This window comes from Apostichopus japonicus, chromosome 18 (assembly GCF_037975245.1).
Source record: "Apostichopus japonicus isolate 1M-3 chromosome 18, ASM3797524v1, whole genome shotgun sequence".
NCBI classification, from domain to species: Eukaryota; Metazoa; Echinodermata; class Holothuroidea; order Aspidochirotida; family Stichopodidae; genus Apostichopus; species Apostichopus japonicus.
In genome coordinates, this window is record NC_092578.1 from 18,133,663 (window position 1) to 18,161,428 (window position 27,766).

The window sequence follows — 27,766 nt, forward strand, 5'->3', positions numbered from 1 at the left end:
ATTGAATGTCAGCTAATGTGTATTACTTTTTATTTATGTGTATTACTTTTTATGCCCCCCCCCCAAGAAAAACAAAAAAAATTGTATAATATGAGGAAACATTATGATATGAAACACAATAATAATAATAAAGACAATATTAATAATTCTCTTTTTCAGTTTGGAGTGTAACGAAATGTGTGCCATCATCGAAAGAAATCGGTGAGTGTGAATTTGTTTAAATGAAGCCTACTTATAGATTGTATTAAGATGAATATACTCATTTCCTGTGGCGTGGGAGTATCTCAACTTTAAATTATGTGTTTTATACTTTGTTGACTTCGTAGGGATTTGCTTCTTCGTAATTAGGCATCAAATTAAGGCTAATTTGTCATTACCGAAGGTCTTTTTTTGAATTTTTTTAATATTTGTTTTTGATTCTTGCCAAAGACCAAAGGTTTCTATGTTCGTAATGGTGCATGGGTGGCTTGTAAACATTTTTATCTTCAAAAGTAAACTTTAAGGTAGGATGAACTTAATACTTGGGTGTGTGGATCCACCTTATAGTGCGTACAAGTACCATATATTATTCTGTGAAGGTCAAAAGGTCATGTGAGGTAAGACAGTGGTCAATTGTAAGAAACTTTGTAAAGCATGATAATTCCAAATGGTAAAAAAACTTGATGAACTTAAACATAATATGTGGATTTGCCTTTATGAGCACAGGGAACCAGATCGCTATCCCTGAAGGTCAAAGGTTATTTAAGTCAACAGATTTCAAGCCAGAAGACTTTCCTTGTAACTCTTTTCTTCATAATAATAATAATATTAATAAAAACAATATTAATCAACAGTTATTTTTTAACATGTCAGTCATTATCTAAGTATTTCTTTACTTCACTCTTGTGGGAACTGCAGTTTCATGTGGTCGTGTGCTCAAAATTCGACCAGCAGTTTGCAGCATTTTTCCCTTTGTTGAAACATTTATTTGTCACGTCGCTTAACGTGTCACAGCAAGGGATATTCCAGTGGCTGAAAATTGAAATGATTTGAGAACAATGCTGAACAATGTTCTGTATCTCTAGATCAAAACCACATCCTCATAGCATTTTGTATGGATATCAATGTTTCAAAAACAATTTTTTTTTCTGGTGGGTTATGTTGTGAATCCATCTGATGAGTTTAATACTGTTAAGCTGAAAATGCTAAAATATCTTATAATAAATATGTAATAATATTTAACGCAGTGATTCGCAGAGGAAAAAGACATATTTCTACCAAAGAGTTTGATTTGAAACAACGTTTCTAAATCACAGAGAACCTTGACAGCAGAGCTAATATTCCAAATGTGTCAGGTATCGAAGGTAAATGAAACAAACAGATTATGCGAGGAAAGCCAAAAGATTTGCCGTTATGACGGAAGGGACCAACACTGTGATAGGCTCCAGTGCAGGATCCAGGGTACAGCCAGCCAAAATAGGTCCAAAATTCAAATCAATCATATCTCGAGTTGGGAACAATAATATGGGCTTTTCATCTAACAATATGCAACATTTTTTCTTATTCCATATAAATGTCACACTATCTGCCACCGGAATATCCCTTATTTGCAGATTTTTATTTCTGTTAGCGAGTTGAATTTTTAGTTTAGTTTAGTAGAAAAAAAAGGATCAGGAGGGACACTTAAGTCCCCATCAAGGACCCTATAGAGAGAGAATAAAAAAACTGAAGACACAAACACTCAGACCTGATTACAATGATTAAAGTGCTTGTGCAAAGCATTCTTGAACCCATTCACACTACTTGCAAGTACAACTCTCTCAGGCAAACCGTCCACTTGTTCACAACCCTATTAGAAAAAAAGTTATGCCGAATATTAATCCTACTATGTGACTTTTGGAGTTTAAGACAATGACCTCTGGTACAACTACTGTTAGCAAACATGAAAAAGTCGGTAAAGGATAAATTGTCAAAACCATACACACTCTTGAAAACCTGAATCAAGTCCCCACGTAACCTCCTAAGCTCCAGTGTTACTTTCTTAAGCTTCCAATGTTATTTTTTGGGCCAATAATCAAAGAAGGCCCGTTTTCCTGATGGAATATTCTTCTATTTTTACAGGAGAATGGCAGAAGCTCTGCAAGTGAAAGATGCAGAGTTGAGACCTGATGTTGGTGCTCCCCAGTACTCTGACTTTTTAAAGGATATGGCAAGGTAATTTACTTAATGGAACTTTTGCATATCTTCTGTAATATATAAAATTTTGGGGTTCTGAAGGAAGAGGTTTAACAAAAAAGAAAAAAAAGCTATAAAATGACACCCAAAATATTATCATTTTTTTCTTTTTCTTTTGATAAGTCACTTAAACTACATGATTTTGAGCTAACCACCCTGCTGCGAATTTATTCCCAGGGGGCATAAATACCATCTAATATGAACTTGGGACATTTTTCATGTTACTCTCTAAAAGTGCTTAAAATTAAATATGAAGTCCTCCTTAAATATGTCACAAACATTAAGCGACCCTTTCTTCAACTTTCATTCCTTTTCCAAATTTCAGGCATTGATATGAAACCTTTGTACATTCTGTATTTGTGATTTTTTTAGATTTTTTTTTTTTTTACTATTTCCTAATTCTGGAATCCTCTCAGTAATATGTAAGGCTTCGGGAAAAAGAAACCCATTTATCATCAATTTTTGCTAGAGGGTTGGAAGCTATTGGTCATTTTTTTAACACATTTTTTACTTTGATCCTGTTACGTTAGTATTGAAGATAAGAGTATTAAAAGCATAATCCTCCGTTTTTGTGTGGTTTCCCCACGTGAGTTGACAAAATGTTTACAGTGTTTGATACACATCATCGGTACAATTGTTTATGCAAATTGTTAGATAAGACATCTTGGGGGAGGGGGGGTGGTTAACTTGCAGCATACTTGTTTACCTACCTCAGTGTATAAATTAATCAATAGTTATTCATTATTAATCAATAGTGATGAAATATTCAACTCTCAATCCAATATATCAGCTGTTTTCTAGCCTTTGTACACAAGCATATAGAAAATGCAAATTAGATATCATAGGTTCAACGTCCTGTCTGGGGAGCTGTGATTTTGTAAACAAATCATTTAGTCCCCACTATGATCAGAAACGTTTCACTTTCTTTGCTTTTCATATTTTCGACAAGGTAGAATGTTTAAGGTAGTGACTCTGAAACCAATACCATCATTATAGCTTACATTGCATTACGTAGAGCATACGTTAGAATCAGCATTTTGTAAACCCATTGCCATCACAAAAAAATTAGCATTGTAATATTTGGATGAAATCATATTAAGAACCTGAATTGCTTGCTGATGTCATAGTTAGCCTTGATTAAGCCTTCAGCCCTGTACGTGAAGAAACATTAAATATGTGATATATCCCGAATGGAATATTGGATATTTTTTCTTAAAATAGGCTGTTTTGGGAAAGATGTTCATGACAGTTAGCTTTGTTGTATCTTATAGATCAGCACTTCAACAGTAATATTTTTAATTTTTTTTTTTTCACTCCTTTAAGAAATTTTCAGAGACCATTGATTCAATAACAATTTGGCAAGGCTTATTTCATGTTTGAGAAGCGTGTCTCTTTGATAATCTGAATTTTCAGGTGAACTTGGGCAATGAGGTGCCTGAGGGTAGGAAAATGTTAGAAATTGATAAAGTCTTTTTTCCAATATAAAGTTTATGTTTGACTTGATTTCAAGATATTTTTGTCACAGACTTGGAATATCAGATGGAAAGGAGGAACAAGAGTCAGTTGTTTATAAGTACTATACGTTGCTCCATATTTTTTAAATCTTTTTTTGTTTTATTCGAGTACAATGAATCTTCATCTAAGTCTTAATGGCAAAAGGTAGTCAAACAAATACCGAAATACATATAAATGATAAAGGACTGTACGTGTTTGAACCGCTCTGTTTAAAACAGGATTTTGTGTTTGTTTCGGAAGTTTAGAAATTTTTGGGCAAATTTCTTCTGACTGAAGGCAATCAGCAACTTTGTTGTACCGTGAATATTACTGCGATGGTCTTATCTGCATGCGTTGTCTCTGGATGGTTGGTATTACGTGAATTAGCAAAATAAACAGACAACGGTTACATGGCCCCCCCTAGAATGTCTTCTGATTTTACATAAATATCGTGACATATCTGTCATTAAAACGCTGAGTATGTACTCGTTTGATACAGTGATCATGTAGCGTGGTTCATGAAACGTAATTCTTGGAGCAAACACAACATTTGGTCTCTGGACGGCTGAACGTGAATTAGCAAAGTGAAGGACGACTGAACATCACCCCCTGGAATGTCTCTGACTTTCCACAATCACAAATGTCTGTCATTGTATTGTTCGGAAAGTAGGAAGGATCGTTAAAATAACATTATTACAACTTATTTTAAGTCATTGGTCTTAAACTCGCGAAAGATAACCTGCTGATGAGATGCATCCCTGAATTCAAATATAATAAATTCATATATATAAAAATAAGCCATAATTTTCCCTGTTTTTTTTATTTGTCTTGTTCCTTCCAGGAAAAATCCATCTGTCATCATTTCAGTTGAAAAAGGCCTGAGCAATCTGGTGCATTCAGTCCAAGATGTAAGTTTTACTTTTCATTCGTTTGATCTGTATGTATTTGGTGGTAACTATATAAAGGTTAGACTGGTCAGATTGTTGACTGACTACACCTGTCAAAACCAATGGGTACACAGGGCGTTGTGGTCAAGTGGTTCAGGCAGTGGACTTGTGATCTAAGGAGTACAGGTTCGAGCCCTGGCCAGATCATTGCCTTGTAGCCATGGGAAAGGCACTTTATCTCCATTGCCTCTCTTCACCCAGGTGTATGAATGGGGACTTGTGAGGTAACTTGTAAATATAGTTGTGTGCGCCGGTTTGTGGCTGCATCCTATGGGAAGTCCCCCGGGAGACACGTGGCTGTGGTGCACTGTGGTGCCCCAGGAGAGGTTGTTTGAATTGTGCACCCTTTGGTGTGGAGGTGTGACAAGTTACCAATGACCAGGGTTAAGTACAGCGCGACGAGACTTGATTGTAAGTTGCGCTATATAAGAACTGAGAATTAATTAATATTTATTTTGATCTGGTGTTTTAGTCAGTCACCACCCAGCAAAAGGAGTTTACTGGTGGTATTTATAAATTTGCTAATTTGAAGTTAAATAGTTTGTTTAATTTGTATCTTGCCGTGCACACCTTGAAGCAGATTGGTTTAGGATTGTAACATGACGATTTCAAGCCCCCACAGAAACACTACTTCAGGGAGTATTGTTAGGTTATTAATACTAGAAATCAGAAATGATGCTTAACTTGAAGCCACAACAACAGTTAATTTTTGGTAACAGTATTAATGTCTATATGGTTATAGGTCAGTGTTAGGTCTTACAACTGTGTCACGGTAGATATGCCAAGGTCGAGGATTGTAAGATGTGATGGGGGGAAAGTTTTTGTCATTTAGTCATCATGCTATTTGCTAACTATCAGACAATTAAATGCACCCTGGGATAAGAGATTGTTGCATGGTGTGCGTATGGAAAGATTCATACACATTCACTCAGGGTTGGATCTGTCCTTGGAATGCAGCAGGGTTGTCAAGTTCAAGAGACGATAAATAATGCAATCCACTTGTCCTTTGTATCGTTTCTGAGTACACGTCCGTTTCGCCTATTTCTTTCCCAGTCCAAATTTGCCACGAGGAGTCACCAGTTCCCCGTCATGAACAGGGACTCGCGTCGCATGATTCACGAGCTGGCCGAATTCTACGGCTGCCAAACTCAGAGTTACGACCAGGACCCCAGCAGGAATGTCGTAGCCACTGCTAGAAAGTAAGTTGAAAAATTGCTAGCTTTTAGAAGGTACAAACAGGCTCATCTGGAGTTAATATCTGGATGGTCGCTGGTTGCTGACCATGCTCAGATTAGGTCATTAGCATAGTTGCCCGAGTGGGACGTGTAAATCGTTTGGCTTCCTAAATGAGTAAATAGGAAGATTGCAAGTGGTTTTGGGCAGGAAAACTTGGTGATGAACTGTTGCTTGTTGAACTGAAATCTTTGCCGGACTGGACATGGGATATGTTGTCATTCTTTGACAGCAGTGCCACCACTCCCTAGATACCCTATTCCACCCCCCCCCCACCCCCTAAAAGTGTATTTCTTGACCAAATGAGCCCTCATTAAAGATCTTTCAGCTTTTCTATTTGATCTGCAAATAGAGAGTCGATACTTGAATAATTAGGTGACCACAAATGGATTAAGACTTAAAGCTATGATCCCAGGACTTACCAAGATTGGATTTATCCGACAAGTTTGGAAGAGAATCTAACAGCTTTTCATTTGGAAATGTTTACAAGAAGGGGAAAAAAAAGTCCAACCCTTCTTTTTCATCTATTTCAGAGATAAAAGCTACCTCCCAAACATGACGTTGTCAGCGGTCGTACAGAGAGAGAGATTCCCCAAGGCTCCCATGCCGATACCTCACCACCGTAAGATGGATATTAGGTAAGTTCGGTGAAGGATAAACACCACGATGGTTTATCGATCACTGTAAACCTATTCCAGATCTGAACTAGATATACACATCAGTGTAGACGAGTCAAACCACACCTTTTTTGCAAAAGCAAGGTCTTGTGAGAGTTAATCGCAGCATAAACGAGATGTGACAAATTAAGGCGGGACAGGACAGGGGGAACTGTAGGGTATCATTATCATGTATGGGGCAGGGCTTGGGGGAGGGGGGGACAAGGAGTTAATGGCAGAATAAACAAGATGTGACAAAGTTAGGATATGGACAGGAACAGGAACAGGGGGAATTGTAGGGGTATCATTATTATGTATGGGGTGGGGGGGGGAACAAGGAGTTAATGGCAGCATAAACAAGATGTGACAAAGTACAGGATGGACAGGAACAGGGGGAACTGTAGGGGTATCATTATCATGTATGTGGGGTGGAGGGGGAACAAGGAGTTAATCGCAGGATAAGCAAGATGTGACAAAGTAAGGATGGACAGGAACAGGGGAACTGTAGGGGTATCATTATCATGTATGGGGGTGTGGGGGGGGGGGAAACTCTACTCTAATGTTGCATTGTTGAGAAATACATCTGTAGTTTAGAATAAGTACATGGAATAAAGTTGAGTCCACTTTTAATATAACAAGTAGGTAGAGTTATAATTATTATCATCATTATTATTATTTTTATTATTATTACTATGTATTTGATAGAGGGCTTAAGATCACAGGGCTTTAATCGTTAACGAAAGTTGACCAGTCATAGTACAGTTTAAGGGAACGAGATATGCTTGATAGCATATCCTGCAGAAAGTTGTCTCATGTATTAACTTAACAAGCATATGGAACAGAAAATGAAAGACACTTTAAGTGACTTTAATATATCGTCCTGTAGGTCTCCGTCTCCAAGTACCAAGCTTTACTCTGACTCCGAGAACAGTCTCCCCGACAAACCCAAGAAGATCCATCCAAAAGAAGCTGAGGATTACTTTGATTGGACTGGTTGAATGTGGCCTCTCTATCTGACGATCGCCGAAATGTTTGTACGACCTAACAACACATTTAAGGGTCATGCCGGGTGTCAACGTTGGATGAGAGAAAGGATGGAAAGATTTGTTAATCGAGTTTCTTTCGTTATCGAAGATGTCGATTGTTCCATAAGGAGCACGTTGCTGGAAGAAGTATGACAGTCATAGAAAGGAGAGCATTTGGTTTTAACAGGAAATGAAAATCAGCTGGCATTTATTTAATATCAGTCATGGAATTTCATTTTTTCTTAGCTCCAGTGAGCTTACCTTCAAGTTGACCTTAGTTATTTTTTTCGATCTGGATACGAGTGTTCATAAAGTCATTTCTCTTTCATCTTACTTCTGACTTTAGCACAGATCATCCTGCTAAGGTTCTTAAAAAATGCATATTCATGTGTTGTAATACACCAGATTTTGTTTTCTGAATCAACAAATCACATTTGTTCAGTTGAGTTCTTTCATGGTTGGTACTCGGAGAATCGTGACAGATTTTTAAGTTTCTTGTAAACATATTGAAACTCCTTTAATTTTAATGAAGTTTTGTTTTGTTGAATGATTGTAGGATGGTATTTTTTTATATTTATAGCAGTTTACCTGTAGGCAAGAGACAGCATTTAATATAGCAAATTGTATAGCACACGACCGGATTCAGCTAGTCCTAATCTACCATTATAACTTAAAGGCATTGAAGACTCGCCCCAAACCGCACTCCAAAAAAGTTAACTTTCCGTTTCTTGCAAGTGAAGTTTTTTTCTTGTCGCTACAAAATGCAGACAGTAATGAAACGTGATACCTTGTTATCTTTAGCTGGACCTGAGATGTCCATCGCTGTATCGTTCATACACTGTGCTGTGGGTATTCTTGAATAATCTTGAAGAAGAGAGTGACCACTTTATTTTGATTTATGCTTCCCTACTTTAGAAATTTCCAGTTTATTTCTTCTTTTTTTTATGCTCTATCATCATTTTCATCAAAATCAGCAATAAGAAGGAAACATATTAACAAGTTACATTAAAGCAGTTCTGCAGATCAGCTGACTAAAATTTGTTTTAATAATCTGACAGCTATCATGGTCATGAAACTTGTTCTTATCAAAAATTTCAACATCAGATACTAGTTACCCTGTCTTGACTAATCAAAGGAACAAAGGTAAAGATTTAGCAACAAGTTGACCTGTTTCAGTTTTCAGGGAATGAATATCGCATCTGTTAAGTAAATTGTTGAATGCCATTTTTAGTGTAAAATCAAATATTTCTTTGCTGGTTTCAATATTTCTTTAAACTGATTTCCTAAGCAGTAGTTTTCAAATAATTTCTTTCCTGCAGACATTATCTACCAGTGATCAATTTCATTTTACTGGACTGGAAGTTGTGGTAAACAATTCTCATAAAATTATGGCTGGGAAAAAGAAAAAAAACGAAGATTGGTGCTGTTCTTTCCATTGGCTGTTTTCATCAAAAGATGGCAAAATAGAGAGATATGCTCTTTAAACGGCTCAGTTGGATTCAATACCTTTTTTCCATCTAATGATTAGAAAAAAAAATATAGCCAATTAAGTTGACCTAACGATGTCCGTCACCTGCTATGACTTCTTGCTCGTCAAGCTGACCATGATAGCAATCCTACCAAAAGCTAGTATTTTTCCATTTAATTGTTTGTAATAATGGTTTTCACAAGATTGTTTTGTGTATTAATGAGGCAGAAAAATTTGTCTTTGAAATTGCTTTATTAGGCTGGCATTTATGACTAAAAACGGCCTGTAATTCTGGACCACATTTTGTGAACATTTGAAAAAGTTCTCTTTGACCTTGATCAGAAGGGGACTACTTAAAACAAACCACCAAAACAAAATTTTTGCACAGCTCAGGAAAGGACATTTGGCTTATGAATTGAGAATTTAAAGTTATTAGTTTTTTCTCCTTTCTCATCAATTTAAATTAGCATCTTGTTACATTATTGTGAAATTTGATTAGCTTGCCAAGGTGCAAGTTTTGAAGCTAAGTCAATATTTTACAATCTTGTTTCTTAAGTATAGAAGTTAGTGTGAAAACATAATGTTGCCCAAATTTTTGACAAACCTGAGAAAAGCTTTGTTGCAAGCCGGACGAAAGCCGACACTTAAGGTTGTTGTTTATTTATTTTACAAAACAAAAGTATTTATAAATCTCAGTTCACTCCAGTGGAACTAATTTTAAGAATTTGATCAGTCATATCAACGTTTAAAAACTTTCTTGCCATACAGCCATAGTATAACTAGGCTGATAGAAGATTAAAAAGCTCCTTGCAACATTCTAAGCAGATAAATGGTTAAGCAAATTAGAAATTATAGATTAATAGCAACAACAAAAAAAAGAAAAGAAAAAAAAAAGGATAGATAGGTAGGGCCGATAACCTAAGGCTAAATACCTCATTCGGAGCACTGCTTATGTTTGTTCCTTTGGCCAATGGTTCCTAAGAAATGTTTTACATGATCCTCTTTCAAAGGAAAAGGGAGATTGATGTAAACATGCACTAGGGATTCATATTTTCTCTGCATTAATTTGTTTTCCATTTTCATGTATGATGTGTAAAGTAACCTTCATACACTTTTGTTTTCTTTATGAACATTCTGACAGCTCTGCAATTAGTTTTTGTTTTTGTCAGACTTGAAGATTCATGCTAGATTAAAACATTTACTTCTCTTGTTAGAATAGTCAGACATTTCAGGTAGGATTTTTTTTTTTCTTTTGCTCACAATCAATGATTGTGTCAGTGATTTCTATCAATCAATGATCAGTCAATCAATGATTCAATCGAAGATTGTAAAGCTGACAAAAATTATAAAATACAAAAAAAAAAAGAGAAAAAGAAAATACATATTCCACGAATTGTAAATTTATTTTTGATATTGCGTTTTATTTACATGTGTTGGTCTTTAATCTTGCTCAGTGGTAGTTGCTGAGACATTTTATGTTTAAAAAGGGAGTAAGATCAAGATAGCTAGAACTTTCCAAAACATAGAATTGGTACATGATTTATTAGGAAATATTTCCCAGAAACTGACAAAACTATATTTTTGGGTCTACAACCTCTCCACACATTGAGTACAATTATTGTAAAGTGATTGGACCATTGTGTTAATCTGTGTTTATAGCAGTCTCACCCAAAATCTAATCTAAAGTAAATCTTCCAACATATAACTGGCTTCAGTAATGCAGCACAGTTGACCATTTATAGGCCTAAAACAGGAATCTGGGTCTCCAGTTTTATGACGGAAGCAAAGAAAACCTGCATGATGATTAGACTTATCACACAAAAATATCTCGCATTCCAATGTTTAGCACTTTGCAAAGTGAACATTTTAAACAAGTTCTGACAAGTTATTATAGTGTGGCACAGCATTTATTTGTCAATATTTGTAGGACTTTAATATTCAAGACCAGTTTCCAAATATTAAGATACTGAGAGAGAAGCAGTGGTTGAGTACAGGCCCTGTTCTCTCCATCATCGCAGGAAGAAGATCCATTAAATAAGACCAACAGCAGCAGAGGAAAATAAAATAAAGTGAAATGAACAGATCTTGGTGGATGCTTAGGATGTGTATTTTCATCCAAGAAGTACTCCACAGTCAGGTTTGTATCCATGATGTATGAGCTTGGAGGGGTACAAACAATTTAAGGAGGGGTACTAATTTAAGGAGGGGTATACAAACAATTTAAGGAGGGGTACAAACAATTTAAGGAGGGAGGGGTACAAACAATTTCAGGAGGGGTACAAACAATTTCAGGAGGAGTACAAACAATTTCAGGAGGGGCACAATATTTATGTTGTGTAATTGGTGAAGTCTTTTCTTGTGAATATGGTAATGGCATAAATGGTGGAAGGCAGGGGGTGGGGGAGGGGAACAGTAGTCTGTATAGCGATCTTTCCTCCCCCTCTTGCTATGTATGGGTCATCTCTTCTGAAAGTGCATCACTAAACAATACTGTCAACAAAAGCAACTTCATCAGATTTAGCACTAGCTTACACCCGGTTGATACTTTGCTAGATCTAGGAACCCTAATTTCTCTGAAAGTTTTGCAAAGTCCCCTCTGATGATCTCCATCTCATTATCAGTTATCCCATCGCTAACATGTCTGCTGCCACCATCGACTGTTTTGTTGGTGTGTTCTGTCCGATCTTCAACAACTGCTGGCTCGTTTCTAGTTGAATGGCCACCGGAGCTTGTCTTTGAAGCTGTTGCTCCAGGTGCATTAAATGTTCTTGTTGAAGTCTCTGCATTTGAACTTTGCTGGTGAGATGGTAAATGATGCTGTTTGGTTTTCAATTGTTGAAGTCTCTGCAGGATTTCTCTCGCTGTGGAAACTTCTGATTCAGTGAGATTGGGGATGCCATGTACTTCCTGCATAGACAACAGACCGCTACATCAAGTAAGATAAAAAAAAGGGAAAAGTTTTACAAGTTTATGATTCCTCAATGAAACAGTCTTGTATACTAAAGGGCTAATGTAACCAAACCAGAGGATTAAAAAATATAGAGAGATAATACATATAATTAATATAGAGTACATTGTATCAACTCTAAATAGCTTCTCCATTGTTGAGCTAAATATTGACATTTATGTATTCATTATGTTTATGTCAAGAATAACAAAGAATTCACTTATCCACATCTATACCTTCCATGACAAGCATCTTTCAAACATTGCTCATTGACAAATGTGTATAATGAGACATGCAATACACCACACTGTCGTTATTCAGTGTTACCCTTGTTTATTTCAGTAAGACTACCTTTTCTTACCTCAGCGTGCCACTCATAAATCCATGCAACAAGGAACCGTTCAGATGCTCCTGAAATCCCTTTTCAAACCCATCTTGGATTGCAGCTTCCTGGCCATTAGTAACACCTTCCCTGTACCCATCCTAACAAATGAGGAGATGAGGTGTTTGTTGCTTTGGAGATTATTAGCTAGTAGTGGTTAAAATAAAGCTCAGGAAAAAGGAACCATATATAATACAGCCTCACCATGTGTTACGATTACCAGAGAGTGAATGTGGGGATTAACTACACCTGAGGTGCGCTGTGTCATTATATGATCATGTGTAAGGCCAAATATGTATCATCACCCTTCAAGTTCTCAGATACTACCCTTCTTCCCTGTCAAACCGAGCACCCATGAAGATATACCAACCCTTCACTGGCTACCAACTGGATGGGCTTTACAGTAAATGTTATGCATGTTAGATTACAAGTGCAACAATTTTAAACCGTAACATTGGGTCACCCAAACGTTCTACAGAGGTGTTATCAGTGTTATTATTATAATTTAACAAAAATGTGAAAAGAGCCTGGCTTGCCTTGGCTTAGTACCCCAACGTTTCGGTCATAAACGAAATACGACTTTTGTATCTAGGCCTAGGCTAATTTCCGTGCCACAGGCCTAGTACTAGTACTGCAATGGATCCGGAGATGCTGACCGCCTGTGACATGGAATCAGATCTTTCTTACCTTTATCCTTCTTTCAGCAATGTTCTTCCAGGCTTGCTGATCTAGTTTCCTATCATCGGAGCTATCGTCGAATTCTTCGTCCATAATTAAAAAGTTTGTACTGTAGTAACGTTAGACATCTTACACAACAAGTTACAGTTACACATACTACATTTACACTAATTCATGTAGCAAAACCCATACCAATGGTTTCACATTATAATAATGCTGCGGTTGGGCACCGACAGAGGTTAACTCAATTGGTACGGTAAACAACAGTGTGAATATTTACAACAGGTGACATCGCCCATCGATGCATCACATATCTTAATGTCCAAATTGAAAGGAAACATGACGGTGTTCTGAATTTCCATGATCGTTATACGGTTAGTATGCTTATAAAAATTGTGTAATACTTTAGGCTAATGAATTATTTTGACAAATGAATTCTTTAATAAGCCGTTTTGTTATGTTACGTTATGTGTGAATCTTCAAGTGGCATCGAAAGTTGACTGGAGTGGGTGTGCGACTAAATAACACAGGAGTATAAATAGCCTACAGGTAGGCCTATAACCAGTTAAGTCTAACGGTCGACAGTTAACTCTGTAGGCTAGTACAATCTGTAGGCATAGGCCTGGTCTTGGTACTAAAACTTCGGTAATCGTTGCCAGTAAGTCTATACTTTATAACCTGGAGGTTGGAGCCCTAGTGTAGTGAGTGGCTGTTAATTTATGAATTTAGGACCATTTTTAGGCCGAAATTAATACTGTAGTCTATGCTATGGGCCGAAACTGGGCCTGGACTGGAGTATAGACAGGGCCTATCTTTAAGTTTTTCTTGCTTACTTTACTTCTTGACTGAGGCGTCATCTACCTGTCTAATCAGAATATAAATGCAGACTTGCACACAAGGTTACAAAATTTTAATGCTGAATACCCGGTAATACTAATATTTAGTTACTTGTTAGTAGGCTAGACTAAGTAATATTGAACTTTTGGCAAGTATCCTAAGCCCAACCTTTGCATCACCTTTACCAGTTGAATACTTATAAGCCAAAAGAGAAGCCCTTTCAGCAGCTGCAGTAATGTTATCATTTAACTCATGTAGAATAAAGTAAATTCTGCGATAATATAAGAGGCCCCATATACCCTTAATTCATGGATACTACCTCTATTTAAAATCGTACACCCAAGAAACATTTAAAATCGTTGACACAATGCAGCGGGATGTACAAAATGTATTTGCTACTTGCCAAGAATTAGTAACATAGATTTGCATTGATCCCAGTATATTGTTTTATCTTAAATCTAGTAAATTCCTTTCCATGACATAAATATGCAAATGTCAAAAGGATATGATTTTATACATCTTACTTAAATAGATATGCCCAAACAATATTTTTCTGGTTCATCACCGAAACTACCAATTGGCTAAAACTGTCAGCCGACCTGCCAACATGTCTTTCACAAAAATAGAGAGATGACAAATGACCAAGAGAAAGAGAGAAGGCTAAACAAAAACAAAAACAAAAAGAGAATGTTACCACAAATATAACCGGAACCAGGAGAAAATTTCAAAGTCACAGAAGGGGGGAACCTCGCTAAAAAAGCATTATCTAGGAAGTTTTGTTTAAGTTTTTGTTGAAAAGAATGGAGAATTTTACAAGATTTAATTACCCTATAGATGTCTTGCCTGATTTTACAAAATTAGACATTTCAAACTAATTTTCCGTGTAAGGTGTTACTGTATGTCGGGTCATCGAAAACAAAATAATTAATTACTGTACGTTTATTTATATCATATTTTGCTATTTTAACAATAAGACATATAAGAGTTGGAAGCATACCATTAATGACAATATTTGTAAATTATACTACATTCACAGTGTGTGTACATGGTACAGTATGGTATGGCGTATACATGTATGCAACATATTGTAATTCCTGCAGGTCAAGATTTGTTTTACTGCAAAATGACCTGGAAAACTTAGCAATATTGATAGTTTTTCTGGGGTAAATTTTGAAGCAAACTAAAGTTTGGGGGGGGGGGTCATAGACATGGTAGGGAAAAGGGAATGGGATTGAGGCTAGGATGAGGAACAAGGTATAAGATTCATTTGCTCAAATATTAGCTAAATGTGTTTCAAGAAAAATAGGTTCATTTATTTAAAGTTATGTACAGTATATACTATATCAGTTCCGCATTAAAGGAATGAAATTTCTACAGGGACTAAGCAAGTTCTCTAGATCATTTTTTATGTTGTGGTGCGTGTGTGTGTTGGTATATTAGTGTGTGTGTGTATGTAAAGTGCACTGGAATTATTCATAATGTTTCATACCACCTTCATTCCCCCACCTCACTCAAAATAGGCGATCTTCAAAGTGTGAAGCAAAACCCCCCAAAAATGCTTATAAATCCTTTTACCAGATCATCAGTCTTCATAGATAATAAATTAATAATTTACGTGTTTGTGAGAACTTGGAGAAAGACACAATTGTACGTGTACAGTAAAAATGTCACGCTAAAATTTATATTATATTTATTCTGTTCTTGAAAAATATCTGCACTTAGCATTCCTAATCTTATTGTGATATAACTGAACTACAGTAATAATCCATTATCGAGACACTGACTTTTTGGTAGACCTGTTAGCGATAGTCAGAGTAATGTTATATTTCATTCATTCTTTTAGATGCAAGGTCTTAGGCTCTTAGCTATCCCAATTTTTCCCTCTAATGAAATTTAGAAGGTTGAAAAAAAGATGTAAAAAGTAAGCGATAGTTATTGATCCCAGTTGAAGGAGGATTGGTTGTGTTTACTTCTAATGCACTGACTCTTTTCCAAGGGAATACTTTGACAAGTGAGCAGCTTATTATATATTCTCAACAGATGAAATATACTGTATACTGCAGTTATAAAATCAGATTAGCCTTGTTTGGTTGACATTTTCGTTTGTTTACAGTACGTGTGCACAGTTAGTTCACCTTGGAAGTGTATTATGACGCATCTTACTCTCTAGATGTGTTTAAATTGCACAGTGCAATTCAGTGTGTACCTGTACATGTCGAGATGTGTACAGTTAGTCTGTATGTATACAGTCTACAGGCAGTACAAACACATTGCCACATTTTGTCACTTTTACTTGACAGTACTCGATTTTAATTCTCTGTTAGTTTTGAGGAATGAAAAATAATGAATAATATTAATTATAAATATTCAGTTTGTTAATCTTGCATGAACAATAGACTGCACAATAGGGGTCATACAGTAACAAGTGGAAGTAAACCTTACTGTGTGGAATGTGTTCAACACCTTTAAGGGACTTAAGTATGGTGGATTCTATAGGATCACAATAAGTGGCATTCTTCAGTCATAAACTACACAATAGAAGTACGTAAATAGATCTATAGTATATTTATAACACCATTTATACATCTGTGCCCATTATCTTATGCTACTGTAGTCCATTTTATTACAACTGTGCGTAGTAAAAACACATGCACACATAGACACACACACACGCGCACACACAACAACAACAAATTAAATGAATTAAATAAATTAATAAAAAGTAAACGTTGTTTATCTTAACCACCTGTTGATTATGAAATTGTGCTCGCCGAGACATAGTCTACTGTACATACGATGATCACTGAAGAATATGACGCCAGTCCAAAGTTTGGTAGTATACAGTAAATACAGTACCGTCGAGGGCTAAGTTGGATCTTCGGTAACAAACTCACAGAGAGAAGGTGTGTGAGCGGGTGGGTCCCGTATAGGAGAAAGCAGAACCAGGGGCCAATATTTGTATTTAAAGAGAAATCAAGAAAGAAGGACTAGATGTATCAGCTGCTCAGACTGTATCATACAGGGAATATAAATACTACTTTCTCGTTTTGCTCTCCAAACTTCATTAACTTTACCTGTAGTACAATATGGTTTTCTTCATTAACTTTATTAACTTGGAGTGACTTGAGTCACTCCAAGATTACAGAGTTGTTGACAATTGACAATTCATAATCATGGACGTTAAATATGAATGTAAGAGACTGACTTCGGTCAGCTTGCGGCTTTGATAAGCCAATGAGGCTTCTTCGTGAGTTACTGCTTGCAGGAGGATCTAAAATACATACATTGTATACATACAACATACATACACACATACATACAGTACAACTTTACAGTACAGTAAAGATTTTCTTTCTGTAAACAATTTCCAACCTTGTAAATCAATTGACTTACTGACTACAAGGCTGAGGTTCTTGATCTGTCCTTGCTGTAGAGTTCCTACCTTTGGATTGTTCCAGGATTTTAATTTTTAATTGTCAGTATTTTAAATTAATTTCTCTCTCTGGATTGTGCAGCATTTGAGCATCAGAGGCAAGCAAAACTAAAGTGTCTATAGTGTGTGGGAGATCTTTGAAAAATTGATGAACAAGGTTTTACAGCTCAAGTGCATGAATATTTAAAGACTGTAAGTACTGTGATGTACCGTTTACTTGCAGTGATACAATAATAATAATGGACATTTATAATGCACCGGTATCAGTCAAAAAAGACGCTCATGGCGCAGAAACACAAACAGTGCGACAGCAAAACAAAAAACAGTAAAGATCACATGAGTCTTGAAAGAGCATTTAAAAGAAGCTAGAGATGGACTGGGTTTTACATGTTCTGGAAGGCTGTTCCACAGAGAAGGGGCAGCAGCAGCAAAATCTCTTTAGCCCCATGATCGATTTGAGCGATTTTCACACAGAAGTAACTTATTGTGTGATCTCATGAAACTGCGATTTGTGTGATATGGTTACAAAGTACCATATCAGGGAATAGATCTAGTGACTAAATTATGTGTACATGGCACTGACCAAGGCTCTATACACCGTCGAATATACAACGCTATGGTTTCTGTGTACAAAGCCTGCTACCTGTATCTTTGCACTGTATCGCAATTTGCAAAATTTGCATATCATTTAGAGATACGATACGATAAACGATTCTTGATAAATTATTCCCCGCCGTATCGTAATTGTGGCAAAGACACAGAGCTCTGCAGATATGCTCACCAACCAATGAATGTATGCATTTTTGCAACTAACAGTTCGGTACATGATGGTACATCTAATAAGGGGAAAATCACATCTCTTGTTTAGAGTGACTTAGTTAGTTGGCATTCATGCAGAATGACAACTTACTCCCTGGAGTGACATAAATAAGACCATACATCACTACACAACACAAAATTCAGCTTTTACTAGTTATATATCTACACCAATTAGTTTCCTTTTCTAAACTTTGACTCCCAGACATGTTATACTCTACAATGGAGGACGAGCTGCCAGAGAGGTTGAAGTCAGACTACATGTATGTCATCAGTTCAAAACCAAAACATGAAAGTACAAACATGTGCCAAGGGCAAACATTTACTATTTACCTCTAGCTGTTGACATTAAAGGAAAAAGAAAAGGGGGGGGGGGGAGAGGGCGGAAACTAGGAAAAAACATGTCCTCCTTTTTTTTTTCTGTTCTTTTTGGCCTTTGTAACCCTATATAACAATGCCAATTAACTAGTACAGTAGAGTTCATTCAAATGTCATGTTTTTCTCAGCAGGAGAAACAATCCTAGATGTCTGTAGATACTGGTTTAGGAAATGACATTGTATTTGCAGCATAGAACTCTAAGGAGACTGAATTCACTGGGTTAAGATAACATGTACTTTCCACTGCCTGCTTATGTTTGTACAAATTGTTCAAATTCAATAGTTATTCCATAACAAGGATCTTTATATACAAAATGTAAAAGTACTCACCAGGTGAACAAAAAACCATACTAAGGCATTGTTCAGCAGGTTCAGTAAAAGGAGGGCAAAAAAAGGAGAATATTTATGTATGTACAGTTACTGTATAGTTAACTGTTTTCTTACTTCCATATTATCTTAGACAATTTATGCTCAACTTTCAGTAAAATGATCTGCTAGTGGTTGTCATACTTTTGTCGTGGTTTAGGACCCACAGTGGTTAGTTAGGACCCACAGCTCTAAGCAATGGACTAACGTCATTGGGTAAAGGTCTTATACAGTTCAGTAAATCTGCAACTATTGTGGGTGTTTTGCAGATTAATTACCGAATAGCATTTGAACAATTAATTCCAAATCTATACAAATTGTACAAAGGTTTTTGTGTTACTGCGTTCCATCATTCATAAACCTGATTTATTTTATACCCAACCGCACACCCCCCCCCCCCAAAAAAAACCCCTAAATTCCCTGAAAGGCTCATACAGTATACTGCAGGAGATGAAGTGGTCTCGGTGAAAATATCAATGTTGTTTACAAACAGACCTGTAACGACAACCAAATGACGTTATTCGTTACCTATTAGATATATGTTAAGAATAAATGTAGAAATTATGCATATTAACAGTACTGCAATAGAAATTGGGTAATCCATCCTCCCACCCAGAATCCTTGTGCTTTAACTGACCACTCACTGTGTGACCATATGATGTACAGTAGTTGCCTACTGTATACAGTGAATACTATGTATCCAGAACCGGACGTATTGTCTGTAGTGATTACTAACTGTGCACTGTGTGGTATGTGTACATCGCAGTTACTCACCAATAGCTGCTGTCCTATTGTGAACTACTGTTTATAATATTACCTCCCACTTCTCCATACCAGCGTTTTTCTTCACCACCTGGTGAAGAATGCAAACAAACACCAAACCCTATTGTTAACCTTCAGTGAACTATGGAAGTCTCCTTGATGATCATTTTAATAAGTGCTCAAGCAACACTTATTGTGAACAACACTGATTTCTGTTTGAATTGGAAAGGGAATCCTCTATTGTGTGCTTCGCTGAGTGAACAACACTGATTTTTGTCCAAAGGAAAAGGGAAAGCTCTATAAATACACATGTATACCATCTCACTGCATTGAATAAGCTGTGGGTGATGGCTACAGTAGTCCTACAGTAGAACTACATAATATGATCTTATCTATGTACTGTATATTTGTAGGAGGCAATGGGTTCCTCTTTAATTGACAATTACACAAAAAATTTTTGTTGCAACATCATAAATTTTTATATTTGTGGATAATTATATGGCAATCATTATAGCTAAAGTGTAGGCCTGCCTTTGATTAATGGTGTTCACTGTAAAGCATAGCGCTAAGTAGCTACTACCCATTGTCGTTTGGTACTTCGGAAGTACGACAAGAGTTTGATACTAGAACCAGCTACTTAGGATAGAAGGTTTCTCATCGCCTTTGAGTTGCACACAGCTTCTTCATCATTGTTAAACTGCTTGGTATAGTGATCTGTTCACTTTGTCACTCCTTGTCAAAATGCAACAAGGAATTATGCACATCAATTGATGGCGTTTTGAAGTTAGCGGACTAGGTCAGCAGGTTCACCTATGATCTATTAATCCAAGAAACCCTGTTGTTTCCTACGGATATCAGTCGTCCTTGAGATCAGCAGAATTTGGAAGGTCGAGAACCTTGTAAACAATGAGCTGATCAGATCCCTTGACATAAGTAATGTTCAAAGGTTAAAAGTCTTGTGCTCAGTGTGAGCATTTAATGTTATCACGTAAAATGTGGCGGGGGAACTAATCACCAGTCTATTTTTAGCTTTCTTGTTTGATGTAGTTATAGTTTTACAGATGGAAATGCGGGGGGTGGGGGGTTGGAGGAGTGAGGGGGAGGGGGAGTGTATGAACAACCCTTTCCCATCAACTCCTCAAAACAAAGTTAACTGTAATTATTAGCACAACCTTTATATCTGACCTAGTTTATAGCCTAAATATACCTCAGAATGCATTATTTCAGTCTGTTTGTTTTAGGGCTAGGGGGGGGGGGGGGGATGACCTCTCAGAAAGTTAGTTGGTTAATTGACATTTTGATGCACTTTATATGAATACATGCCAAAAACATACACAATTGCTGAAGGTAGTTAGTTTCATAAATCTTAAACATAGCCCATCAAGCAATTGTCAGGTTTCCAATAGATGTGATTTGAACTTTTGTTATAACATGAAATCTGATACAGAAGGCATTTACTGGTTATCTAGAACTAGAACAGCTTAAGTGTACAGTACCAGCCAATCAGCTGTAATTCATTACACACAAAGTATTGTGTATTCACATAGCAAACACACGTTCCTATAACGCCTGTTTGCAGGTTGATAATACTGAACGCTTATCTTGTTTGCAAGTATGCTAGATATAAGAATCTATTCTCATACTAGCTGCCTCACAACCCTGTCTACCAGACTAGAAGAATGAACCCACTTATCTCATATTTGTATTTGACTAGCCAAGTACCCTTAGAAGCTAAATGGAAAGTCTTGAATTAAATCTTATTTTCTTACTCTGTTTAGTAAGGCATCAAAGCAAACAACCATCCATGAGATCTAGATAAAAACTCCCCCCCCCCCCCTGCAAGTTTGGTGTGACAATCAAGCGTAAACTTTGCCTCTCTGGTGAAGTAAGCTTATTATTCAATTAAAGATTTACATGTGAAACAGGTATTAATGTAGACTGTTTGAAAGATAGCCTGCCATTGAGTACAATTAGTTTACATTAATGATTGCTTCATTAGGTCCTTTGAGGAGGGAGGGATCAAAGGTGAGGAATTGTACAACATACATTACCAGGGTTTAACAGCAGTGGTTTGGAAATGATTGATGATTCTCTTGTCATTACGGATACAGATTGTTTGCTTTGGTGATCAATGCGCGGTAATGATAGTACTATGCAATTTGTAGTTTCTGGCGCATTAATGTCTGGCGCATTAAGTTTTGCTTTTCGAAGGAAACCAAAAAGTTATCCCCCACATTCTTGCTTGCTCATCGTAAACCACTGCACCAAGTTGCAGACATACTGTGTATAGGCCCAACATCTCTGCGTTTAAGCAATAATATGTCATATTATTTTAATGGATCGCTAAAGGACCCTTCACATTCCACTTCAGGCATGGTAACCACATTTATTTAATAGTAAATTATATTTGTATCCCAAGTCCCAAGGGTTGCCAAGTGTCAGCATAGCTACAGGTAAGTGCACTATATACTGACATACAGTTCCATTTTAAAGCAGTGTGCAAGGTACTTGGAACTAGTCTACTGTACTACAGTACATGCATTGGAAAGAGAAGAATTATGACTTTATTCACTTTAGTCTGCTCTATGGTTAAGTTTGCCTCGTTTTAATGACATTTAAAGATATTTAAATGAGAGTTTAAAAGCTTACACACATGCACAAATAAATCAATAAACAAATGAATTATTAAAGGTTCTAGGTCAATTAAACCATACGTAACTACTGTAAGTATCCATATCATAAAATCAGATTGAACTTCAAAACTTTACTGGCACTACAAAAGAATGGTATGTAAGCTACCAATTAGGCTTTCAATGTACTTCTCACAGTACTTGTCTGCTTTTATGTTGCTTCATTGTAATAACATGAAAGCAAACCAAAGCAAAACAAACGACACACACAACCACACCCACCGGCATGGACGTAACATATATTTGCAGAGAAAAGAAAATTATTATAATGAATAGAAACAATTGGTTTACCTGCCACAATATAACTGCACTCTGTATTGAATCTAATTGTACACTACAAAAGAATTTGATTGAAAGGTGAAAGTGTGTCATACTAGTACTAACAACTATTATATTGATTGTAAACCTGCAATGTAGAACCAATTAAGTTTTGTGTAGATCTATTGCAGCTTACAATCGATCACATTTTGTACACAGAAACTGGGGCAAATGTTTAAATTTTTATATCTGGTTGTCCCTCAGGGGTCTGGGGGTGGAGTGTCTGCTGGGTCAGTGGCTCAGCCCTCACAGAAGATCCTTGGTCATGCAACTTTAACTTAGTTTACGGACTGAAAATTGTTAATGCAGGTTTTTTTTACTGTAAACCAATGTATGGTTTTTAATCTTGTTGCCCCCAGAGGGGGGGGGGGGGAGGAAAGTGGGTCAGTGGGTCAGTCCTTACAGAAGATCAGGTCGTGGAACTTTAAGTTTGTGGTCTGTAAGGTGTAAATGCAGTTAATACAGTGCTGTCTTTTAGCAGCTACAGGGGTGCAACAATTCTGAAAGAGTAATTTGTCTCATTGTGTAGTCTGGCTTAAATACACAGCATGTTTTAAAGTTTAGAAATTTAACCGGTGCTACGGTCGAGTGGATAAAGGTGGTGGCAATTGAAGCAATGAGGCTTAGCAATTATCGGTAGGTTCCGGGTTCGATCCCTGGTCGGGTCATAGTAAGGTGAGCTTTTCATCCAAGAGCAATGTACGATTTCCCCATATGAAACGACTTTCTAAATTGAAAAGATTCCAAGTTTGAGTTCAAATGTTGAATAGGAATCCACCCGATGTCAAAGTTGTAATCCATGAGCCCTCGCGGGCTTATCCCACATTCGTGGTTGCTTAAGCGTCGTAAAAATAACTGCCTGATTATTAATATGATAAGCCAGTGCAGTCTACAGTACTTACCAAACTCAATATTAAACTGAGCACTATCAAAATTGAGTAAATTATGGAGAAAAAAAGTGGGTACATACAATTGCAATTTATAATCTACGGTTACCCAGGCTGTTCTACTAGTGTACTAAGGAGGCATACAGACATATGCTACTGCAGTACTTCAACACTCAAGGTATTCCATTTCTATTGAGTCAACATCAGTGGCAGCTTTGTGCTTTAATTTATTCAGTGTTTTTATTGGAATCGCTGGATCATGATCTGTGTCCATCAGGGAAGAATCAAATCACTTCAGGTTATTTTATTACTACCTTTGCTGAGTGTTGACTTGTCAAAACTGGCATAATTGTTGCCATTTCTTACAGGGTTAATAATCTTTATAAAATGATGATTGGTGTAATGGATTGTTTTTTTTTTTTGCTCCCACCTAACAGTAAAATGTGGAGTTTAATATCCTTTAAGAGCAGAAAGGGTTCAAAGTTTATCAGAATATTTACAGCTTATATGATAGACAAGTTTGATAAGACTTTAGTTACTGTAGTATAGTCAGGCCTTGTTTGCAGATTCTTTAAACAAAGTTGTCTTGCATAGTTTAACCATGCATTGACTGAACAAATGGTAAATTTAGCAGCCACATAAGAGTCACCACAGTGTAAAATGTGTTTGTGATAAGCAGATATATAGGCCTATACTGTACATACAGCTGCTGTTATCATTGGACTTCTTTTGTGTTGTAAATCTTCTCTGTAAAACTTGTAGGTAAAAATGTAGGTAAACTGTACGATAGTACGGGTTAGTAACTGGATCCACTTGAGAACAGGGTAAGTGTTGTTGCATATCAGCTCTTCATGTAACTTTTGTTGTATCAATAATATACTGTACAGTTGCCTATGTATTGTATGTGCATAACTTAGCAGAGTTTCTCCTGGGATTTCTCCTGTGAAAGGCGGTAACTGGTTTGTGACACTGGAGGACATGAACATACCTGGGAATTAGGGGGGGGGTGGGAGGGGGAGGTGATCTGGAGGCATGAGTGCCCAAAAATGTTGCTGAGCATACTTAATGTCAATCATCCTAACAATAAATTAGATAATAATGAGCATGTTAAATAGGCAGTTCAGAACTTTTATTCGTTGCTATAATTTAGTGTTCACAGCCAATTCTACTATGTCAGATGATGGCATGGGTTATATAAAGTTGGATTGCAATCATTGCATGATTGATTCCTTCTCTGAAACAGTGAGGTTGCGATGTTGGAAATATTTTTGCAAGCCGATCACAAAAAAGCAGTGAAGCGGCCAGCTCACAAAATTGACTACTAGGGGAAAACCCTGGCATAGCTCTACAATTTTCCTGAGTTTGTTGCAGTATACTTGATGTAAATCAAGCATTCGCTTTATCTTAGTGTTTAGTAAGTTTTGTATACTTTACAGTACTTACAGTAAAGTATGTTACAAACCTGTGGTCATGATAAAATTGATATGTGAATTGTAGCTTCATTTGAACATTAACCTGTTAAGTTTACAGTTCTTCACTTTTAATTGCAAATATTGATCTTACAGTATACTACATGTACATAAACACATGCTTTGATTTATCCTGAATAATTAATCAAGCTCTAACTCTTGAGTGTTATTTGGGGTGTGTGGATGTGCGTGAATTAATGCGTTTCTCTTTTATGTGTTTATTTTTTAATTTTTTATTTTGTTTATATATTTTTTTATGTAGTTTGTGGTTAAGTTATATTTCCATGAATTGGTTACTTATATATATCCACTTATTCTGTAGGTTGAAGTTAAAATGAAGAACATCCACTGTGTGTCATTTGAGCACGATATATGTATAAACCATGTAAAAATTTGACTTTATTTTTAAATTCAGTATGTATTAAATATACTGATTCTTCCCTGTCTATTTGTTCTTGGTTTTAACTCCCAACAGGTAATTTAAATGCCCGAATCAGGACCATAACTCCTTTCAGAAGACGTTGGTTTGGCTAAAACTTGAGAAAGCTTTCAGCGAGGACGTACGATACAACTTAATGTGAATCAAAGTTGCGGGCACAACTTTCGGAAAGGTGTGAGTTAGCACCATGAGTAGCTCAACGCCTGAAGGCTCTCTCGATGGGGATGGGAACCGTATCTTGAGCATCCAGCTCCCAAATGGCAAAACAGTGGAGGCTACAGTTGATCCAAGGTATAGTACCACCATGACGTGATGAAATGTATTTTATAACTTAAATGTTGTTCCTATCTACAGGCGCGTTATTCATTATTACCAGTTAGTAGAGTTACAGTAGGTTATGTTAATGAGAAAAGTACACTACTGTAAGTAGAGTAGAGACAGGTGCAGCACTGTGTGTATCCTCACTCATAAATTCCCAAACCAGTTAAGTTTCCAGGATCCTCTATCGAACACATGAATAGAACACATGAATAGAACACATGAAAAGATTCCAAATTTGAGTTAAAATGTTAAATTGGAAGCCACCCGACGAGTAAGTCCATAAGCGCATGCAGGTTTCTCCCATATTTTTGGTCGCTTATGCGTCGTAAAAATAACTGCTGATTATTATTATTACGATTAGTTTTATGATGATTATGATTATTATTATGATTATTATTATTATTATGAATAGAACACATGAATAGAATGTTCATTGCTGTTCCTTCCAGGGACATGCTCAGAAATATTTGAGTGCCAGGCGGATCTGTGCGGTAGTGTGATCCTTGTCCTGGGGGGTGGGGGGGTCTAAGGGATGAGGTGGAAAATTTATGCAACTGAGTTATGCTTAGATGGCAAATGGTGTTATCTTTTACACCTAATCCTGGCGCTAACGTGTGTGCCATGTATTCACCCATATTTCAAGTAAATTTAAATTTGTTAATTTAATCATCAAAAATAGTGCCGGGCGGAAACGTTCCAAATACTGTTTGTGCCCGGCGTGAGCACATTTCTGCACTTTGAAGAGTAGTTTCCAGGTACTGTAACTTAACTAGCTTCAATAATACTGTACCCTGGGCGTGAGCACATCCCATCCACATGGAAAACTTAGTTTTCAGGTAACCTAACTAGCTTTAAAATAAAACCCTGGAAATGGAATGCATTCAGTATTGTTAGGGAGGCCAATAGATTGATCCCTCATTCCATTGCTATTCAAACCTCTCTGAGCTGCTGCATAGGTAATGTATGACTCAGGATATTCACTGTTCATACAATACAGATGAGCTAACACTAGGTTCCACATAGCAGAGAGATAAGCATCAGTGATCCCTTTGCCTGCGGCAGATAACGATTTCGCCGTAAAAGGAGGATTGTATAGGAAAATGAGTTCCACTGTGGATAGCTCTAGATGGGAGTACGAGCAGCTTGTCTATCTATCGAATCTAATGATAAATTACAATCTGTCCCAGTGCATGTTTTTCAGTAGGATACAGTACTTGCTGAATTTAATTCAAAGATCTGGAACCTTTTTTATTGAACACTAGCAAAAGCGACAGTTTTTTTTTTTTTGCCGTATTTGACTAAGGGTACCTAGCTGCGAAATGGTGCTGGATTTCTTTTTTTGACATTTGAAGCACTTTACTCACTGCCGTTTTGTACCCACAGTAAGAATTACCATGTAGTCAGGAAAATGTGGATGCCACCCCCCCATCCCACTATGGGGTATGTGCTTGTTTGTTAAGCCAATGTCGTGCATTGGAGAACATCCATAACACTGCTGTAATTTGTACCATATGCAAATTTGTCGGACTAAATAGAACATCAAATTGCTCAGGTTTCTGATATTATGTAGCCCCTTTAACAGCTGAGTACTTCACAGCCAAGTACAGCCAATTACCTTAGTATTATTATGACCGGTGCTGTGGCGGAGTGGATAAAGGCGGTGGCATTTGAAGCAGCTAGGCTTGGCAATCGGGAGGTTAAGGGTTCGATTCCCGGCCGGGTCATGGTAAGGTGGGTTTTTCATACAAGAGTAATTCTACAGTTTTCCCATCTGAAATGACTTTCTAAATTGAAAGGAATCCAAATTTGAGTTAAAATGTTGAATTGGAAGCCACCGGATGTGTATTAAGTTGGAGCTCATAAGGCCTTGCAGGTTTCTCCCACATTTGTGGTTGCGTTACAAGCGTTGTAAAAATACCTGCTGATTATAACTATTATTAAATATGATTACTATTTTACTGTCAAGAATTAATGTGTCAAATTTTATTGATTTATTTTATTTATGA

At 36.8% G+C, this 27,766-nt stretch overlaps 3 protein-coding genes across 9 annotated transcripts in view; 2 read left to right on the plus strand and 1 right to left on the minus strand.

Moving 5' to 3' along the window:
• LOC139959015 (transcriptional repressor NF-X1-like) overlaps positions 1-10,042 on the plus strand; it is a 28,258-nt gene extending 18,216 nt beyond the window's left edge. Inside the window, exons 13-18 of the mRNA XM_071956514.1 lie at positions 160-201; positions 2,101-2,193; positions 4,550-4,616; positions 5,709-5,854; positions 6,422-6,526; positions 7,431-10,042. Of these exons, the coding sequence (XP_071812615.1) occupies positions 160-201; positions 2,101-2,193; positions 4,550-4,616; positions 5,709-5,854; positions 6,422-6,526; positions 7,431-7,542 (565 nt within the window). The 3' untranslated portion in view covers positions 7,543-10,042. The remainder of the gene's footprint in view (positions 1-159; positions 202-2,100; positions 2,194-4,549; positions 4,617-5,708; positions 5,855-6,421; positions 6,527-7,430) is intronic.
• Positions 9,670-13,192, minus strand: LOC139959017 (uncharacterized). Its single transcript, XM_071956523.1, has 3 exons — positions 13,054-13,192; positions 12,346-12,467; positions 9,670-11,963 (listed from the first exon to the last, which is right to left on the minus strand). Exons 1-3 carry the CDS (start codon positions 13,135-13,137, stop codon positions 11,561-11,563), a joined length of 609 nt encoding a protein of 202 aa, XP_071812624.1. The 5' UTR covers positions 13,138-13,192; the 3' UTR covers positions 9,670-11,560.
• Positions 13,193-13,284: 92 nt separating this feature from the next.
• Positions 13,285-27,766, plus strand: part of LOC139959013 (uncharacterized) — a 46,486-nt gene continuing 32,004 nt past the window's right edge. For 5 of the 7 annotated variants that reach the window (XM_071956507.1, XM_071956510.1, XM_071956513.1 and 2 more), the window contains exons 1-2: positions 13,285-13,418; positions 25,476-25,730. In XM_071956507.1, coding sequence (XP_071812608.1) covers positions 25,627-25,730 — 104 coding nt within the window. In that variant the 5' untranslated portion in view covers positions 13,285-13,418; positions 25,476-25,626. Of the gene's footprint in view, positions 13,419-23,810; positions 23,830-24,094; positions 24,356-25,475; positions 25,731-27,766 lie in introns of those variants that run through there. The other 2 variants (XM_071956509.1, XM_071956508.1) reach the window with 2 other exon arrangements.